Source organism: Lactuca saligna, chromosome 5 (genome assembly GCF_052625555.1).
Source record: "Lactuca saligna cultivar CGN05327 chromosome 5, ASM5262555v1, whole genome shotgun sequence".
In the NCBI taxonomy this organism is placed as follows: domain Eukaryota; kingdom Viridiplantae; phylum Streptophyta; class Magnoliopsida; order Asterales; family Asteraceae; genus Lactuca; species Lactuca saligna.
In genome coordinates this window covers 309,105,677-309,127,374 of record NC_136421.1, presented here as the reverse complement: position 1 = coordinate 309,127,374, position 21,698 = coordinate 309,105,677, and the positions used below count along the sequence as shown (strand labels likewise).

Here is a 21,698-nt window from a genome sequence, read left to right as displayed (position 1 = left end):
TTTTACTTAGGCCCCGCCTGTCACAGGGCCTCGCCCACCAACAAACAATAACACATAAACATTTCATAACTAACACATACAACTGGTTCTGTCCTAAGGCCTCGACTATCCTGGGCCTCGCCCATGTCCTGCTACTGATGAGTCATGGGACCCCATCCACGCTCCTAATGGTAGTGAGGTACGGGCCTTTCCCACTCTCACTCCTGTTCTAGTTCGGGCCTCGCCCCTATTCTGCTACTAATGAGATATGGAACCCCATCCACACTCTGCTACTGGTGAGATACGGGACCTCTCCCACACTCACCTCCCTACCAGGCACATACATGTATCACACAGACAACAAGTATAAACTATCATATAAACAATTCCTTGGGCACCCGCCCACTATTACTGGACCTCGTCCTGAAAATAATACTAGCATACTGTGCCTAGGGCTAACCCCGGGTCTTCTACTCATAACTACATGGGCCGACACTGTGGCCTTAGACCCATTCACACAAAGGGAAACTCACCTGCACTAGCTGAACTTGCTGATGATCTCACTAGTTGATGCCTGACAACTCACGGAACTCCTGCTCCCCTTGCTCCCCGAACTACCAATATCAATGCAACATTGAGTCTAACTGACCCCCGAAAGACAACCAAGTCCACCCTGGCCCAAATTCAAAGTCCTGGTCAAAGTAAACCTTCCAGATCAACCCTACTCGCCGAGTTCAAAATGATCAGACACCTTCCATTCGCGACTCGACTCGCCGAGTCAGTCCATGACTCGTCGAGTCTACCTATTTCTGAGTCCATACCTGTGCAACTCACTGAGTCTCCACCCGACTCACTGATTCGAGTCACAACTCGAAGGGTTTTGGGGTTTCGCTACCTGAATCGCCGAGTCCAAGAACAGACTCGCCGAGTACAAGGCAATCTGCATACGACTCAACGAGTTGTTCATCCCACTTGTCGAGTTTCTCCACAACTTCATGCTACTCGCCGAGTCCACTCAAATGACTCGTCGAGTCCCTTCAGTTCTCCTTACATGCAGAGGACTTTTGAGTCATGCATGGACTCCAAACCGTAGATCTACCCTTCCCAAGCCTATTCCCTACATAAAGTTGCCATCTTTACGTGTAGAGAAGGTGATCTAGGCAAAACATGCCAAAAACTAGGGCTTAAGGCAAAAAGACTCCATGATCCACTCAAGGGCTGATACTTTACGGAATTCTAGACCAAAACAAGCATGGATCTGAGGTAGCAACCTTAGATCTGGACCTCAAGCTCGAGATTGATTTCAAACATGGCTTAAAAGCCCCAAAACTCACAACCAAGGGAAATCTGGAGGAGAGAAACGACTTAATACCTTTAAATGCTCTGAAATGATCCCCAAACTTCGGATCCAATGCCACTCCTTGTTGCTTCAAAGATTCCCACTTCTTCTTTTTCCTTTAAATAACTCAAAAATGGCCAAAAGCATGAATGAGCACAATGGGGGCTTAGGGTGCGGCGTTCTGGGTGTGAGAGACAGTAAAGGAGCACTAGGAAGAAGATGGAGGCGATTAAATAGGCTCCAAGTCCCGGATTTAGGGTTTTCCTCGCACAGACCCTACTCGCCGAGTCGCCTTGGCCGACTCGCCTAGTTGGTCACTTATTCCTCGCCTCGGATCCCGCTCGGACTCGTCGAGTCCTTCCTTGGACTCGCCGAGTCGACCCTTAAATTAGGGCTTTTCTTTCCTTTCTTGGCCTTTGAAACTTTGGGTGTTACAACTCTCCCCCACTTAAACTAAACTTCACCCTCGAAGTTTACTATACTTTACTGCCAATGATCTGCCTCCAAAGCCCCACCATCCATTCTAGCACCAGCTGCCTAACTTTGCTGGCCTTCCGTTCAATCATTCAGACCAACGCCAATCCTTACAGATAATAATCTCGGGTCCATCCTGAGCCCGAACATCCTGTAACACAACTTACTCAACCGACAATCTTTTTGGTAATCTCCAAATACTGCACTGACCCCGTAGGGGTTCATCCTTTCTTTCCTTACGCGCTTTCCTTGCCTCTCCCAAGTTAATGCTCGATAACCATCTATCCCTTCTGCCGCGGTGAATACCTTTTCCTCACCAATCTATTACTCCCGCCACTCCCAGTACGGGTCATCGTTGCCAGTACCCACTGGGCATTCTTCCTACTATCATTCGGTGTCGAGCACCCCACGATCGACTAACTGAATTCCACCATACTCTGCATCCCCGCACTGCTACTGACTAGAAATCCTGCTATTCTTATCTGGCTTCCGAATGAACTGAGACCATCCTGGTCCCTACCAACCTACCAATATCTGGATTACCGACTCTCACCGATTACTGACCCAGCACAACCACTAGTCGCTCCCAGCGACATTCGAAGATAGCTTACAAAAAACTACGTCGTTTTGCTTTTCTGCACTACATAATAAAAATAAATGAAAATTAGATTTGTTGTAACCTAGCCAGACGTCTTGTCGTCGGCACAAGTTTTCAAAAGATCACGAATAATTTCGTTGTTCCCGCCGAATCTATGGCGACAACATGTCTTGGCACATATCTTCTGGTCAAACAAATTTGGCCAAAGTTGACAAAAGATATACTGACGACAGTCGACATAGCCCTACTTGTAGTGACAACTTACGTTGTCGAGATAGGTGTCGTTGCCATAGCTCCTTATTCTTATAGTTCTTTCAACTATTATAATTCAAACCACACTCTCAACAATTTATACATACAAAATATCATTATCTCTCTCACAAACTCTTTCCATGCACCCAAAAAAAATCTCTTCATCTCAAATAAGGAAAACCTTAATAACCAACACAGAAAACTTCAAAACTTCAATCACTAAATCTTTCACCTCTAAACACCCAATCACCAAACCTTCCATCCTCAACCCTTCTATCACCTTCATGTTATCGACCATCATTTGATCAATCTATTCACTTTCCCTCTATCTACTACTTTCTTACAATCATCCGCAAATATTTCCATTCTTGATAAAAAAAAACGACAACCAAATCATTCCCAACATCTTCATTTCTTATATCATTTGATGACAAATAAACAGAAGGTTTTTCATGTACTTACATCAGAAAACTCACTACAATAACCTATTCTACTCTCAAATATGAACACACAACCTATTCTATTGATTATTGTATACTATCTGTATATTACAACCAGATTACAATGAACAAAGATCAAGAACACAGAATAAACTAGTGAGAGAGACTAGATATTATGAAACCCTAGTACTCTGATCTAAAAACTGGAATGACGAATAATCTAATCCATAAGCATCTCTTCACCTTTATACTCCGGTTCAACCCGGATACAAGAAAGATCCGACACTGGGATCCACATGCACAACCGGTACAAAAACTTTCTCACAACACCCTGCATATTCTAACTTATAACATAATAAACCCTCTCTTATAAATATTTGATTGACATCTTATTAGTAATATTTCAACATCCCCCTCAATCAAATATTTATTATTTTTCTATACTAATAACATCAACAAGACCCAACCTTTTTACCAAAAACTCATGTTGTTTAACATTTAATGACTTTGTAAGACAATCAGCATTTTGATCACAAGAACTTATTTTTACTAATTTCAACACACCACTTGAAAATTTTCCCCTAATAAAATGAAGATCAACTTCAAAATGCTTGGTTCTTTCATGAAAAATTGGATTAAGTGCTAATTTAATAGTTGAATCATTATCACAATATACAGAAACAGGAATAATATCTTTGATATTTCGTTCAAATAAAACTTTCAAAACCCACATTATTTCACATGTAATAGAGCCTAAGGCTCTATATTCAGATTCAGTTGACGATCTTGAAACTGTAGACTGTCTTTTACTTTTCCAAGAAATCAAAGAATTATTGAAGTAAACCAAATAACCAGTTACAAATTTTCTAGTAGTAAGACATTTAGCCCAATCTGCATCAACAAATCCTTTTAATTCAAATCCATCATGTTTTGTTAAATCAATACCTTTTCCAGGATTGTTTTTCAAGTATCTCAAAATTCTGAAAGCAATTTTCAACTGAGATTTTCTTGGTTTATGCATATACTGACTAAGGACTTGAACTGCATAAGAAATATCAGGCCTTGTGATAGTAAGATAAATCAGCTTTCCTATAAGTTTTTGAAATTCAGTTTTATTACTTAACAATTCATCCTTTTTATCAAAATCTCCTGAACTTATTACAAAATTGGTTTCTAATGGTGTAGTTACAGGTTTACACCCAAGCATACCGTATTCATGTAAGAGTTCAAGGCAGCATTTCCTTTGATTTAAACACAAACCATGTTCAATATTTACAACTTCTATTCCTAGAAAGTATTTAAGTATTCCCAAGTCTTTAATTAAGAATTGACTTTTCATAAAATCTTTTACTTTCTTAAGTTCAGATTCATCACTACCAGTCAAAATGATATCATCTACATATACCAAAAGAACAGTAATAGAACCATTACATTTTCTAATAAACAAGGAATAGTCATTAATACTTTGTTGAAAACCAAACATAAACAATGCAGCACATAGTTTTTCATTCCACTTTCTAGGAGCTTGTTTAAGAACATATAAAGACTTAGTCAATTTACAAACTCTAAGATCATTTTTACAATAATAACCAGGTGGAAGACACATATACACATCTTCTGAAAGGTCCCCATACAAGAAAGCATTATTTATGTCTAACTGATATAATGACCAAGAATAATGAACATATAATGAAATAACAATACGAACAGTGACTATCTTTGCAACAGGAGATAAAGTCTCCTCAAAATCAATACCCTCTCTTTGATTATAACCCTTTGCAACTAGCCTAGCTTTATATCTCTCAACCTCACCGTTAGATTTATATTTAATTTTATACACCCATTTGCATCCAATTGCTTTCATGTTTTTTGGTAAATTAGTTATTTCCCAAGTATGATTCCTATGTAAAGCTTCCATTTCCTCATTCATAGCCTTGACCCAATTTGGGTCAATCACAGCTTCTCTAAAAGTTTTAGGTTCAATTGTTTTATTCAAATTTGAAACAAAACATTTAGTTTCAGAATTAAGACAAGAATAATTCACAGTTCTTTCAATACCATACTTATATTTACATTTTACCACATAATCAACAAACTTAACAGGCATTATCAACTTACGTCTAGACCTAGAAGGACCCAAAGATTGTTCAATTGAAGGCAAAAAATGAGACTGACTGTCTTCCTCGGATACACTAGAAGAAGAAGGAACAGAGGACCCAGCAGGAGGCACAACTGCCTCGCCACTTCGGTTAATAGTCTCATTACTGACATCATCCAAGTCAATGGTTGCATTAGCACCATCCAACTGGGACTCAATTCTTAATTCATCTGGATTAATAGAATCATTTTGATAATCATTAGTGTCAAAATCATCATAGGAAAAAGGATCACTAGGGCCTGAAACACTTTTCATTTTATCAACAGAAGTTGATTTTAGTCTAAATGGAAAGACGGACTCATAAAATTTCACATCCCTGGATACAAAAGATGAATTAGTATCAAGACTAAGAAGCTTATAAGCCTTTTTATCAGCTGAGTATCCTAGTAAAATGCATTTCTCAGCACGTTCAGAAAATTTATCACTCACATTAAGTTTAACAGCAAAGCATAAACAACCAAAAACTCAAAGATGATCAAAATTAGGTGCCCTTTTAAAAACTAACTCATAGGGAGACAACCCATTTAAAACAGAAGAATGCATCCTATTGATTAAAAAAACTGAAGTTAAAATAGCATCACTCCAATATTTAACAGGAATTCCTGATTGAAAAAGAAGCGAACGTGCTACATTAAGAATATGTCTATGCTTTCTCTCCACAACTCCATTTTGTTGTGGAGTGTAAGCACATGAAGTTTGGTGTAAAATCCCATTTTCAATAAAAAAATAATTCATTTGATTATTAACAAACTCAGTTCCATTATCAGATCGAATCAATTTATAAAACATCAAAAAACTTCACTTTTTGATTTTAAAAGAAAAACCCAAGTTTCCCTAGAAAAATCATCCACAATAGTCAGAAAATATTTAAAACCTTCAACTGAAGCAAATCTATACGGTCCCTAGACATCTAAATGAACTAATTCACCAATTATTGTAGAAGTATGTTGACTATGGGGAAATGATTCCCTTGTTTGTTTAGCCTTATGGCAAACATCACAGGGTGGAAGTGATTCACTACCAAATTTTAATTTTTCTTTCAAAGATCCTAGAGCTTGATCAGCTAGGTGACCAAGCCTACTGTGCCAAGTAAGTTTAGAAACATAACATCTAGTATTAGAAGAATTAGTAGAGTTACCTGAGGGGCACAGTCAAGATAGTACAGCCCCCCAGATTCCCTACCACTCTCGATCATCTCCTTTGATAGTGAATCTTGGATTTTGCAATTATTTTCAGAAAATACAACCTCACATCTACAATCTTTGCACAACTTATGTACAGACACAAGATTAACATTAAAATCAGGTACAACAAAGACATCAAACAAGGTGAGACATGAAGACAGCTGAAGATTTCCTATTTTATTTATAGGAGCAGATGACCCATTTGGATGCTTTACAAAAAGATTAAGACCTGACACACTCACTGAATCTCTAAGTTAGGACTCAGAAGAAACCATATGTTGATTTTCCCTTGAGTTAATATTCCAACTTTGAGAACTATCAAAACTAGAAAAAGAGTTACAATAGTGAAAGAAGGATGTACCTGCCATATTAGCAGCTGCAGTAACATTCTCACTGGAAGACTTCTCATTTATCAAACGAATAAATTTATTATATTGTTCACTAGTGAGATAGTGAATGTCACTATTATGAATAGACTTAGAATGAACATTAGAACCAACATTATTAGACCCAACAGTAGAACCAACATTATTAGACCCAACAGAAGAAGAATTCATAGAGAAAGTTCCAGTTTTCTGATTATTATTCCCTTTTATGGATTTAAAATCCTTTGGATAACCAATCAATTTATAGCATCTGTCAATAGAATGACCTTTAATACCACCATTTTTACATTGCAACTGGTTTCTAGACCTATTTTGATCCTGTGATCTCTTAAATTCATTTGTTTTACTATTGAAAGCTTACACTTGAGTTTTAGAAGAACTGGAAACCCCTAAAGAACCATGTTCTTGAAGAGACTCTTCTCTTGATAAAATAGAAAAAGCAGATTTAACATTTGGTAGTGGTTCCAATAAAAGAATATGACTTTTAACTTGATTATAAGTATCATCATGACCACTAAGAAACTGCATTAATTTCATTAGTTTAGAATGATCACTTAGTTTGGTAGCAGCCTCAAATACAAACTCTGTTAAGCTAGTTAAACCATCAAATTCTTTCCATAACGAATCAAGTTTATTATAGTAATCTGAAAGAGAAGAGCCATTTTGTTTTAAGGTATTGATTTGCTGATGAATATTAAATATTATGGATCCATCAGCTTTGTTATAGATCTCAAACAATTCATTCCAAATATCCTCTGCTTTATCAGAATACACATGACTAGCATAAATTGACTCAGGTATTGACCCTAAAATCCAATTGCAAACGACAACATTGACACGTTCCCATTTAGAAGACTTAGATGACTCAGTGTTATTAAGAGTAAGTGTACCATCTACAAACCCTATCTTATTTCTAGCTTTTAGTCCTCTTATCATTGCACTACGCCATAGGTGATAGTTCTCATTTCCAAAGAGTTTAATAGTAATGATAGAGGTTACAGCATTATCCGATGGATGGATATACAATGGATCATCAAAACCAATTGGGGTAGTGGGATCTTTTTCTTTGGTAGACCCACTACCTTCTGGTATATCAGTCATTATAGATCAAAAGAAATAACAAGAACACACCAAAAAAAAAAAACAAGAGTGCTGACTTAGTGCCCAGATGGTCACCACAGTATGTCGGGGCCCAAGGCAGTCAACACCAAGTTCAAACAAAATCAAAGGTTACGATCAACACAAAAAATAGAGACAAACAAACAACCAGTGTACTCAAGACATCAATATGTCACACAACTACAGCTAAGAATCAGATAAAAAAGAACAAGAAACCTCACAGTGCACTAGTCCAGATTGTTTTATAAGATCGACTCCCTAAACCCGTTCTCTACGAGGGTTTATCGGTGATGAAATCCGACCCCACGAGAGTTATTTCAGATAAGGGATTAATCGATCTAGCTTTAACGTTTCGATACAGATCGTCGTAGAACTTTCGATCCTCACGAGCCTGCACAATTCAAACAACAACTAGCAGTACCAGGATCTTGATAACCAGATTCAACAATCAATAGGGTATTACAAAGAAACCCTAAACAAATAGAACACAAAAAACAAAAGTGGGTTCAAAACAAAGAGTAGTGATGAATACCTTTTACTGATCGGTTGATAAGAACTCTGAAAAAGCAATCGGAACAACGAGATCAAAAAACCTCAACCTTACATCTCTGATACCATGATAAAAAAATGACAACCAAATCATTCCCAACATCTTCATTTCTTATATCATTTGATAACAAAGAAACAGAAGGTTTTTCATGTATTTACATCAGAAAACTTACTACAATAACCTATTCTACTCTCAAATATGAACACACAAACTATTCTACTGATTATCGTATACTATCTGTATATTACAACCAGATTACAATGAACAAGGATCAATAACACAGAATGAACTAGTGAGAGAGATTAGATATTATGAAACCCTAATACTCTGATCTAAAAATTGGAATGACGAATAATCTAATCCAGAAGCATCTCTTCACCTTCATACTCCGGTTCAACCCGGATACAACAAAGATCCGATACTGGGATCCGCGTGCATAACCTGTACAAAACTTTCTCACAACACGCTGCATATTATAACTTATAACATAATAAACCCTCTCTTATAAATATTTGATTGACATATTATTATTAATATTTCAACAAATCCGTTCTCTTCACAACCAATGACATTTTACCATAACCAATCTAAACCAACACCTCTTCCTAATGTCGATCTTGATCTGTTTGAAACAATTTAAGAAACTCAATTATTTCCTCAACCTCAATCAAATCATATCGTATCATACCTCTTTCCTGTCTTGGGCAACTTTATCACAAAATCAACAGTGATACTGTTCAATTTATATTCTAGTACTTTAAGTGGTTCCAAATCGTCCTCAATTTAACCGTGTTTTTGACCGTATAGGTGTTTTTGAAAATCTTATTACCAAATAGGTATACTTTTAAACATATTTACCATATACTGTTATTTTGTATTTTCTTTTTTTTGAGTTGTGTCATGCTCCGTTCTTTTTCTTTCACACAACATAAACCAACAAAATAAAGCAATATTCATAAGCATTCTAATGGTCCTCAATTTTAACTGAGTTTTTAACCGTATAAGTGTTTTTGAAAATCTTATTTAGCAAATAGGTATACTTTTAAACATATTTACCATATAGGGTTATTTTGTATATATATATATATATATATATATATATATATATATATATATATATATATATATATATATATATATATATATATATATATATTTGAATTGTGTCATGTTCCCTTATTTTTCTTTCACATGACATCTTGCAATCAAATAGATAATTTAGAAAATAAATTCAATCTCAAGAATTCTAGTTGTTACAATCAACACATCTTGCATATTTAAGTGGTTCCAAATCGTCCTCAAATTTAACCGAGTTTTTGACCGTATAGGTGTTTTTGAAAATCTTATTTACCAAATAGATATACTTTTAAACATATTTACCATATAGGGTTAATTTTTTATTTTTATTTTATTTTATTTTATTTTTTTTTTGAATTGTGTCATGCTCCCTTTCTTTTTCTTACACACGACATAAACCAAGAAAATAAAACAATGTTCATAAGCATCCTACCTTAGTTGTAACATATTATTTTTTTCAATAATATAATTTTTTTTTGGTTCTTTTTTTTAGTTTTTGCTTTTTATATTGTTAATTGTTTTTTACAAACATTATTATAACTAACAAATCTTTTTATAAAAACCAACAAACAACTTTTTAAATATAAACCAACAATCATCATCTTAATAAAAAAAAATTAATAAGTAAAATATTTCAACTACAAAACCAACAATCGTTTATTATTAAGTAATATTAACCTAATTTCAGGGACGATTTTAAGGGGTTCCCGGTATGACACCGCTAACCCCCCAATTTTTTTGACCGCAGTGTAAAAAATTTTAATTTTTCAATTTTTTTAAACTATTTTTCATGTATCGGCAATGCATATTCATTCCGGCAACATCTACTATGTATTCTTTCGTCCGTCCCTGCCTAATTTATCAACTATTTCGGCTCTCAAAACATGAATCTTTTCCAATTCTTGTGTAAAATCATTCTTGCAAACTATGTGTAACACAATCAAATTGCTCTGTGTCCTCATATATGTTTCCTCCATAGTAGTAAAAATAGAAGAAACTTGAAAGTTGTCATAAAAAGATTCTTCATCATCTTCTTCTCTAATTCTCTCATCTTTTCCAATTTCATCTTCTTCTAACACATCATTTGCAATAACTTCATTATCAATTGTTATTGCATTGTTTGCAACAGCTTGAGAGATTGAGCGGGAATCCTTATTCGAACACAATGTCTAATATGACATTAGCATCCATTTACAATCAAATATATGAAACCAAAAAAACAATAAAAGAACTCAGAAATAGAACAAATAAATCAGCACCTGTTACAATCAAATAGATAATTTAGAACATAAATTCAATCTCAAGAATTCTAGTTGTTACAATCAACACATCTTGCATATTCAAGCAAATAGGAACCAGAAATTAAACTGATTGAAGGAAATACAAATTATAAATCGAAGCAAATACAAATCAAAAATCAAAATTCAACAATCAAACAATATCAGTCTATCAAACAAACAAACTGTTATCGAAACAAATACAACTCATATATCGAACTCAGAAATGTAGAAATCAAAAATCGAACTCACAAATGAACCCAAATTAGAAATTAGAGCTTGAAAATCGAAGTTATAGTTCAAAATCAAACTCAAAAACGAACTTGTAATTGAAACCAAAAAAACGTACCTACATGGATTGTAGTCGCCGCTGTGGTGCTGTTGGATTCGCTAGCGTTATTGGATCGTAATTGTTGGAGTCGCAGGAGATGACGATCTTGCCGGAAATTTAGAGGTGTGCAGCTCGTTTTTTTTTTTTTTTTACCCAGGGAAAGAATCGATCGGCAAGAAAAAAAAATTAAGGCACATAGTTTTTTTTTTTTTAAATTGCTAAATAACCCTATATATTAAATAAATTTAAAAGTATACCAATTTTTTAAAAACACCTATGTGATCAAAAATATATTCTTGGTACTTTCAAGGTGTTCCGAATATCTTGGCAATGTCCGGCATTGGCAAGCACCAATAAAACGGTTTCAAATCCAAGCACAACTTGTTACTTTCAAGGTGATCCGAATATGTTGATTTATGTGTTCATCTAAAAATATATTCTTTAATACAAATAGAACCGCCATATGTTTAATGCATGAATTATTCATGTCAACCAAATCATTGTTAGAAGTTCAAGTGGTTCAACTCATGCATTGTTTTCCCAACTTAAACGATATATAATTACGAAATTTCATCAATATCATTTTATCCTAGATTACATAATTTTAATATCTTGTATGCAAGTTAAAATTTGGTTATAGTCTTGTGAAATATTATTTAAAGGAATTGTTATATTACGAAGCTTATTTAAAAAGCAATCTTGAACTAAAAAAAATAATAATAAGAAATATTATTTAAATGTATCTGGCTTACTTATGAGTGATTGTTCATCAACCTTCGAGTTTTTATAACGATAAACCATACACAAACACACTTATACCTCTTGCGATGGATCTCCATTCAGTCTCTTGTACACATGTATACTCTCTTACTTCCATGTGTTCTTCTTTCCATGCCATTCCCTCTTACATGTCACTCCCTCCTTCACCTTCTTCCTCCATAAAAACCTACCTCTCGCTCTAAGTTCGCCACACACCTTCCATTCGCCACACCTTCATCTATGGCGTCCAAAGCTTCTTTGCTTCTCTCGTTCCTCCTACTCTTCTCCACCTGCCTCGCCCACCACCAACAACAACAGCAGCAGCTGCCGCAAAACCAGTGCCAGATTGGAAGAATCGACGCTCTTGAGCCGTCCGATAGGATCCAAGCCGAAGCTGGAGTCACTGAGTTCTGGAACGCCGATGAGAAGCAGTTCCAGTGTGCCGGCGTTGAGTTTCTCCGACACCGGATTCAACCTGGTGGACTTCTCTTGCCATCCTACGTCAACGCCCCTCTCTTGTCCTTCATCGAAAAAGGTGTTTTATTTTTCCTTTCCAGACTTTGAATTGGTTTAAGAATAGGAATTCATGGGTTGTTGACTTGTTCATCCGATCTCTACAGGAAGGGGTGTTCATGGGGTTATATTGCCGGGATGTCCAGAAACCTATGAATCTTCTCAGGAACAACAGTTTTCCGGTCAGAGTGAACGCAGAGGCCAGAAGTTTCAAGGGTTACAAGATCGCCACCAGAAAGTACGGAACTTGAACCAGGGAGATGTTGTTGCCATTCCCGCCGGAACAGCTCACTGGATTTATAACGACGGCGAGACCGAACTTGTTGCTGTAGTCTTCTTCGACACTCAGAACAGCGCTAACCAGCTTGATCAAAACCACAGGGTAGATGAATAATATTACATTACATTAAACTATTATTAATTACCAAATTTAGAACTAACTAAAAGATTCGAGCTTATAATTAAATGTTTCAGAGATTCTTCCTCGCCGGGAACCCTCAAGGTCAAAGCGAACAACAACAAGGTCAGAGACAACCACGCAGACAACAAGGCCAGTCCCAGCAGGAGCAGCCCTACCGCAATGCTGGCAATATCTTCAACGGTTTCGATGTGGAGTTCTTAGCAGAAGCATTCAACGTCAACAGGGAGACTGCTGAGAAGCTTCAAGGACAAAGAGACCAAAGAGGTCACATCGTTAACGTCGAACAAGATCTTCAAATCATCAGGCCACCGCAGACCAGAGAACAGCAAGAACGTGAACAACAGGGAGGACGTCAAGGTGGACGGAGCAACGGTTTTGAAGAAACCATTTGCAGCTTGAAGCTAAGCGAGAACATCGATAACCCCACCCACGCTGACTTCGTAAACCCACAAGCCGGCAGGATTTCAAACCTCAACAGCTTCAAATTCCCCGTTCTCCGGCAACTCCAACTCAGCGCCGAGAGAGGCGAACTCCACCCGAACGCAATTAAGGCGCCATTTTGGACATTAAACGCCCACAATCTTGTGTACGTCACCGACGGAACCTTGAGGATACAGATCGTGAACAACGCCGGGGAGTCAGTTTTCGATGATGAGCTCAGGGAGGGACAGGTGGTGGTGATCCCACAAAACTTTGCAGCGATCAAGAGAGCCGGTGAACAAGGGTCAAGGTGGATTTCTTTCAAGACTAATGACAACGCTATGGTAGCTAATCTTGCTGGTCGTGTATCGGCGCTCAGGAGCATGCCGGTGGATGTGGTGGCGAACGCGTATCAGTTGTCAAGAAATGATGCTCAGAAGCTGAAGTTTAGCCAGCAGGAGTCGCTTTTGCTTAGCCCCAGCACTTATTCTAGGAGTCAGGGGAGGGCTTCGGCTTAAGTAAAAGTCTAGCACTGAGTTTACGGTTTGAAAAATTAATAAAGGATGTAACAAGAGATGTATAATAGTGCAAGAGTAATAAGACCTTAAAACCTTTTAAATTTTGCTTACCTTTGCATGCTTTTTATTTTAACTAGGGAAGAGCCCATGCTTTTGCATGGGTGTGCATGGGTTAGAAGGTGTTTTGTGTTTTGTTAATGCTCTTTATTTTAACTAGGGAAGAGCCCATGCTTTTGCATGGGTTTGCATGGGTTAGAAGGTGTATTGTGTTTTGTTAAGCAACTCATCATAACGTATTTGGGCAAAATCTAGTTTTTCAAGTTTATATTTTTGATCCCAGGGAAACTTGGGCAAAATTTAGTTTTTTAAGTTTATATTTTTGATACCATGGAAATTTTAGAGTTTAGATTTACAAATCTAGATTATTACCATATTTACTACAAAAGTTATTAATATTATGACATTCACATACATTGCATCTAAACGACGAAATCATAGTTATTAATATTATAACATTCACATAAAACGAGCACCATGGACGAAATCATAAAGAAAAGATTACATATTTTACCAGCATACTTTTATTATTTTGAAATATTGGTTTTTCTATTTAATTAACATAAACTACTTCCAATCTAGTGACAGTTTCAATTTTAGTGAATATAAAAGTGGATTTCCTTACGAATAAAAATGAAAGTAAGTTGCTATAATCAGAACTCTTGGTAAAGTGCATTGCTATTTATCTAATGAAGTCGCCTCTTGTTGGACATTTGTATTCACCCATTCTTTCAACCTGTTTAGTCTCAATTTTGTCCAATCTTTAATCAAGTTTGCAATTGTAGCTTCAACTTCAAAAGGTGTCATCTCCCTTGTAATTGCATTGCCGATAATCTATCATAATCATTAACGGAATCTTCAACTGTGATATGTAGAATATCTTTTTTTAACTAATTTGCAGCTCTTAAAACCTGCAAATCATCATTGTTAATTCACAACATGAGGGTTAATTAGGAAATTGCTAATATCATATTAGCATTCGAATAGCCAACCACGTTTACTACTTCATACGATAAAACTAGAAATAACATTTTATATAGACAAAATTGCAAAAATGGTCCCTATGGTAGGTAAAATTTTGGGGTTTTAATCCAAACCATGAGTTTTTTGGATCCATGGTCCTTTTGGAGTGGTTTCTATGTGGTTTTGGTCCCTGTACTTAACTCCCATTAAGTTGGATCTGTTAAGCCCCCTCATGTGCCTCACACGTGAGGGTAATTTCGTCATTTCATATGTTAGGGACCATTTTTTGCATAAACGTTTTTTGGATTAACTCCTTTTAAATACCCCCACTTACTGCGATCTTCTTCCCCAACATTTCCCAACGTCTCTTTTCTTCTACCTTTCTTCTTGAGCTTTGCTATAACAAAAATGGTGCTATGTTTTTGTGGAAAAGTTGTTATGGTGAAAACATCTTGGACCCCTCTAAATCCAGGAAGGATATTTTATGCATGCCCTATGAATGATTCCGTTTGTGGGTTTATTGGGTGGCTTGATCCCCCAATGTGTGCTAGGGCTAAAGCCATCATACTTGGTATGCTAAGAAATTTGAATTCAATGTAGGAACGATGCAATGAGTTGGTTAAAAGTATGAACATGCTACAGGATCAATGCAATGGACTCATATACAGGAACAACATGTTGGTGGCAAATGTCAAAGCATTGAAGGATGACAATTTGAAGCTGGAAATGTACATGTTTGGAAGTTGGTTTTTCTTTGTGATTGTAATCTTCTGTATTTGGCATGTGTAGGGGTATACTCTGAAGGGTGTTTTGGTTATTTTGTTGTAATTTTATGTGATCATGTTTGTAGTGACTTATGATGATAATGATATATGTATAATTTTATGATGCAAGTGTAATGAATGTTTTACCAAAATGGTATGAATGTATCAGAATTAACATATGAATAGAAATGGTATGAATGTAATACCAAAATGTATATATTAGAACCAAAAGTAAATAACCAAAATGCACATTTCATTAAGATTTGTAATATAACAACCAAAGTTTCTAAACATAACAACCAAAGATTCTAAACATTACCAAAAGGGACACATTACCATACCTAGGATAACAACCAAGTTTTCATAACAACCAACCAAAAGTTTTCAACAAAATATTGTGAACATAACAATCAAGTTTTCATAACCAACCAAAATCACAGAAAACCCCATGCATTCATATTACTTCTTGGACTAATTCCCACCTTGCGCTTTACAGGTCCTAGAGTTGTGTCCCTTGTTCTTGCATTTGTTACAAGTAACACTGATATTCTTCCTTGATAGCCTCTGCACTCGATCATTTGTTGGTTTTTGGGAACCTCCTTCTTGTGTAGCATTCACTCCATCACCTTGACTTGCCTTCTGCTTTTTGCTTAACCTTTCACCCTCACTTTGTCTTCTCTTATTCTTAGGCCTTCCCACTTAAGTGTGATGTGGAGGAGGGATTAGCTTTGAGGGACATTCACTTTTGTGCCACATGGATCTACCCTTAATTGGCTCTACTTTAAATGATTAAGCCTTTTACCATGTCTCTAGAAAATACACCTTGTGAACCCATTTGTAAATGTCAAGCTCAGCCTTTTGGCCTTTACTCATCTCATTTAGAGTTGCAATTGAAGGTCTGCATGGAATTCCAATTAGTTCCCATTTTCTGCAAGTGTATGTTTTGTTCCTAACATCAACCACATGTTGATCCTGCAAAGCTCCTTGAGACTTCAAATTCCTCATTGTTGATCACTTCCATATCTTCAGGTTCATACCCATGAACAACATTTATACAAGAACCTTCCACATCACTTTCAACATTGAGAGTGAATTCTCCCATGTCCACATCCACATCCTGTATATTGTTGTCAACATCCATTATGTCATCCACATGATCTTCATCTTCCATTTGTCTCTCATCTTCTTCATACTCTGGATCACTATTTTTCTTATTCATCATACTCTTCAAAATTTGGATCACTTTCTTGAGATTCATCATCCTCTTCATACTCTTCATTACCCTCTTCAGTTTCTCCATCCCCTTCATACTCTGCGTTATCATCATCACTCCTAATCAAATTTTCCATAAGGTTATCGAATAACTCATTCAATTGTTCATCAGCATTATTAACAGGGGGTGTTGTGGCATCCTTCATCAATAGTTGATGCTTCTTGAACAACAACCTCCCTAACACCATCCATCTCATCAATATGAACACAAGTTGCTACTTCCTGAACACCAGTTGAACCATCTTGATCATCATTCTTTTCCTTTGAAATGTGAAGACCCTCATCAATATAATCTAAACTAAGCCTCTTTCTACAAGAACCTTCACCTATATTGGAATTCCCAACCCTACCCCTTCTATACTCTGGTTAGAAACTATCATTTTTACTCCTAAAAAGAATCAGAGACATTAAACTCACCAATAGGCTCACCATTACCATGGTTCACATTTTTCATTAGAGAATCTGCATGAACTTGACCCTCAACTTCAGCCCCTTGATCATCATTTTATGGTAATTCCTCAATGACAACTTTACCCTTTGCATTTGGTTACATGAAGTAAGTCAGTAAATTTGTCTTTCCATGCTCTGTATACACCTCAATCAGATTGTTATGTACAATGTATTTAGAAAGGTTGATCACATCATGATCATTCCCTAAAGCTCTAAGACCAAATTGAAAGTCACCATTGGGTATCCTAAAATGGTAGTATATAATTAGGGATTCATCAGCGAATTTAGAATTCCATGGGTCTGGGTAACCTAGGTCAAGCATCATGGCATCAAGTTCATGCATAGAAAACTCATTAATGTCCACAGAATCAACATAACGCACTTTACCTCCAATGTACTTTATATTAGGTAACTTAGTAAATTTCCCACCGTGATTAAGCTTAATACTAAACCATGTGGGTGCACCAGCTAAAAATCAAAATTGTACATATTAACAAAGTCAAAATTTTGCATTTTTTTGTTCTAAATCAATAAGAAAATGCAAAGTATAAAAGTTAAAGAAAATAGAGCAACTTACCATATACAGTTGATACATTAACAACTTCGTGTTTTGGTCTGATATGCCACATTACGAACACCATTTCCTATTAAACGTATGCCCTTGTATGTGTAGTGTCGATTATATTGTTTGGATAAGCAACGAGGGTTTTTTGTAGGTTCAATGGAGCAGAAGCAGGAAGGAGGGAGTTGAGGAGTTGACAAGTGTTAGGGAAAGTAAATGAGGGGCAAATGTCAATTAGTCCAAAAAACGTTTATGCAAAAATAGTCCCTAACATAGGAAATGATGAAATTACCCTCACGTGTGAGGCATGTGAGGGGGCTTAATAGATCCAACTTAATGGGAGTCAAGTGTAGGGACCAAAACCAGATAGAAACCACTCCAAAAGGACCACGGATCCAAAAAACTCATGGTTTGGACTAAAATTCCAAAATTTTGTATACCACATGGACCATTTTTGCAATTTTGTCTTTTATATATAAGTTAAAATTTTGTTCATTTAGGAACAGTGAAGTTTTAATGCTTAGGACTTTAGCCACAAAACTTTTAAACATTGGCACTTTACCACCTTTGGTTTTTGGTAATATCATTTTTGCCACAAACAACTTTAATATTCGCTTTTGCCCAAATATTTTTCCTCAACATCCAAAGAATTTTAAATGGATTTTTGTGTAATTAGTTGATGTATGAAAATTCCAAAGATGAATTTGAACTTAGTTTGGCTAATAATGCCAATTTCAACTTGATAACCGAAATACCAATATACCATAGGTCCATTAGTGAAATGAAACAGTCAAAAACATAAAGTTTTGATTAATAATTGAAAAAGACCATACCACAAAAATATCATCAATGAAGATATCATTTGCCATAACTGATCTTATAATGTTGTTGAAGGGAAACAGTTATAGATGTCTAACATAATGTAACCGACATGTGGAGGTTTGAATGTATTGCTTTGTAAAGTAGTATGATGAATTGCATACTAATAGGAGGTCATATATTTACTACATGATTATTCTTTTGTAAAAATAAGTTAATTTAATCTAAAATCAAGAAATAGTTAACTCTTTTATCTCTAGCTTTAAGTTTTGTATGCATCTACATCAAAAGGGTCTGCATAAACACTAATAGAGCACTTAAGGGAGTGCCTCTTTGATTTGAACCATTTTACTCCTGCTTGTAATCCATCACAACTTCCATGGACTAAAGTATTGAAAATTATAAGATCATTATAGTTTTTTCATATAACGTTTATTGTAAGAAGTAAAATGAAAATTCTTATTGTAATCTATAAATGGTCTTTTGGTAATAAAAGTCTAACATATCATATGCACATACCCTAAAGTTAGGGGAATTAAGTTGCCTAGCAAAATTAGCATATCTCCAACTATAAATATGTCCTTCAAATGACATGTTAATATGCTCGTATAACATTCAAAAAAATTGAAAAAAGCTACTGTTTCTGCATTTACCTCATAGATGAAGAAAATACTATATATATATATATATATATATATATATATATATATATATATATATATATATATATATATATATATATATATATAGCAAATATGCAAGCTCATATTCCTTTCTTTGTATCTGTGATTCAATAGTTTTGATGATCTCTTTATTCTCTATTTTAGATTCCAAATGCTAAAATGTAGAAGGTTTCTAATATTTAACTAAAACAAAGATATATACATATTCTCCATGTTAAAGAGTTTTAGTCACTAAAAGAAGATTCCCTACCGTGATAAACATTTGATAAGAGGGTAAAAAAGCAAATAAAATCGAATCATCAAAAAGAATCAACAGAATTAAACATGTATATGTATCTATATATGTGGAATGAGAAGAACATGTAACCTTCCAATGATGAAAAAAGTATTTATGAACTATGATAGTAATTGGGCATGGAGGTTATCCCATTGATCCATGTGATCATCTTTCACCCTCTTGAAGTTGTGTTGAAACTTTTTCTTTGTTGCCTTCTTTATCAACCAAATTTATACTTAGTAACAAAGCAATATATGATAATGCATATAAGATTTTAAAAGTTCAATAATGACTTTTAACAAACAGCTGGTAGACAACATTATTTCAACATTTGATAAACTTACCATCCAATTCTAATTTCCAAATTGCTCTGATAGATGGTATCGCCCCATACTAATGAGGATAAAGCAACAAATTTTATTTAATCAAGATGTTCTATATCAGGTAATCCTTTTTTATTCATATTTTCTATTTCATGTGAGTTTCTTTGATATTTTAAAATTATAAAAAATAAGCATGTTTCACAATGGACCTTATACCTCTGCCCTTTGCCAATTGAATCCAGCAACCATTACATTCTTCGGTTTATTAAGCAGAAAAACCAAAACTCCTTTGTTGCAGACTAAGTACATTGAACAGTTCTCCGTCGAATTCTTTTGAATCTTTTTTCATCCTTGCTGGAATGCCCAACTGTGAAAATAATACCAAATCCAAATCAACTAATCGGAGATCAATGATGAATGTAAGAATTAAGAACGTTAAAATTGAGGTATAAATTACTCATAAGTGAATCAATATTTTAGAACGACATCCCTACAAATTGGGAGGATATCAACCTATATAGCTCCCTTTTAAAGTGCGTTGGTAATAATGTCGGTTTCTCCTTTGTCCTTCCTTTAACCTCGATAAATCAAAAGCCGTTGAACACTTGGTGTGGGGTACAACTTCAGATATCTGTTATGTAAGTTTTGTTTAAGCAAATATTCGAATACTTGGCATACAGTGGAGACAGTGAAGACGGTAGAGATCAAAGCATACATAAAAATCCAATTAAAGGTGTGAGTGATTGTGGAGGAAATCTCCAGCATTCGCGAATTCCTCTGCTGAATTCGTTGTCGATTTACGGATTCGGGAGATGGAGAAAGATAAAGGAGAAGGAGATTGATCCGAAAAAGAAAGATGGAAAGGATGTATTGATGGGTATGGAAGAACAATCCTCTTAGGAGGAGGTCATATAGCAGAAGACGATGGTTTTGGGTGCACAGTAGGGGGCTGAAGGGTTGTTTCACTGATGGTTTAACAATAGTTTGACCATGAGAGATTGAATCGGAGACCATGAGAGTTAGTAGTTAGCCCAACGAAACCCTTGAATAAGTCTTATGGTGGTTGAGTAAACATGTCGATGATCTAAAAGAAGCAGAGAAGAAAACGTGATTGAAGGGATTGGTTTCTACACCTGGTCGCTTGATAAAGCGGTAGAAAAGATGAGTCACGGAGGCGATGGAGGACGCGAGCCAGGAGGAACACGTGACTGCACCGACACATCCAGTAATGTTGAGGCAAAATATTGGGTAAAAGGCGAATATAAAAATGTTTGTGGCGAAAATGATATTACCAAAAGCCAAAGGAGGTAAACTGCCAATGTTGAAAATTTCTATGGCGAAAGTCCTAAACTGCAAAACTTCACTGTTCTTAAGGAACAAACCTTTAGTGTATATATATATATATATATATATATATATATATATATATATATATATATATATATATATATATATATATATATATATATATATATACATATAAATGGCAATTTGCACATTTCATTTGTCATCATATTTTCAGAATGTAATTTTTTTATTTGATTATTAATTATTAGTAGTATACATAAAGTGCTAATTCAATAATATATATGCTCAAAATAAATCTAAACACTTGATTTAGGATGATTACTAATTACATCTATTTTCATATTCTCTAAAAGTGTATTAATTTTGTTTGACCTTTTTAACGATTATTTATTTATTTAGACAATTATATAATCTACTCCTAATTT

At 35.4% G+C, this 21,698-nt stretch overlaps 1 protein-coding gene across 1 annotated transcript; it reads left to right on the top strand.

Moving 5' to 3' along the window:
* The first annotated feature begins 12,047 nt into the window (after positions 1-12,047).
* Positions 12,048-13,896, top strand: LOC145048563 (11S globulin seed storage protein G3-like). The gene is made up of 3 exons (XM_078997095.1): positions 12,048-12,458; positions 12,544-12,818; positions 12,911-13,896. Exons 1-3 carry the CDS (start codon positions 12,164-12,166, stop codon positions 13,793-13,795), a joined length of 1,455 nt encoding a protein of 484 aa, XP_078853221.1. The 5' UTR covers positions 12,048-12,163; the 3' UTR covers positions 13,796-13,896.
* Positions 13,897-21,698: the final 7,802 nt, after the last annotated feature.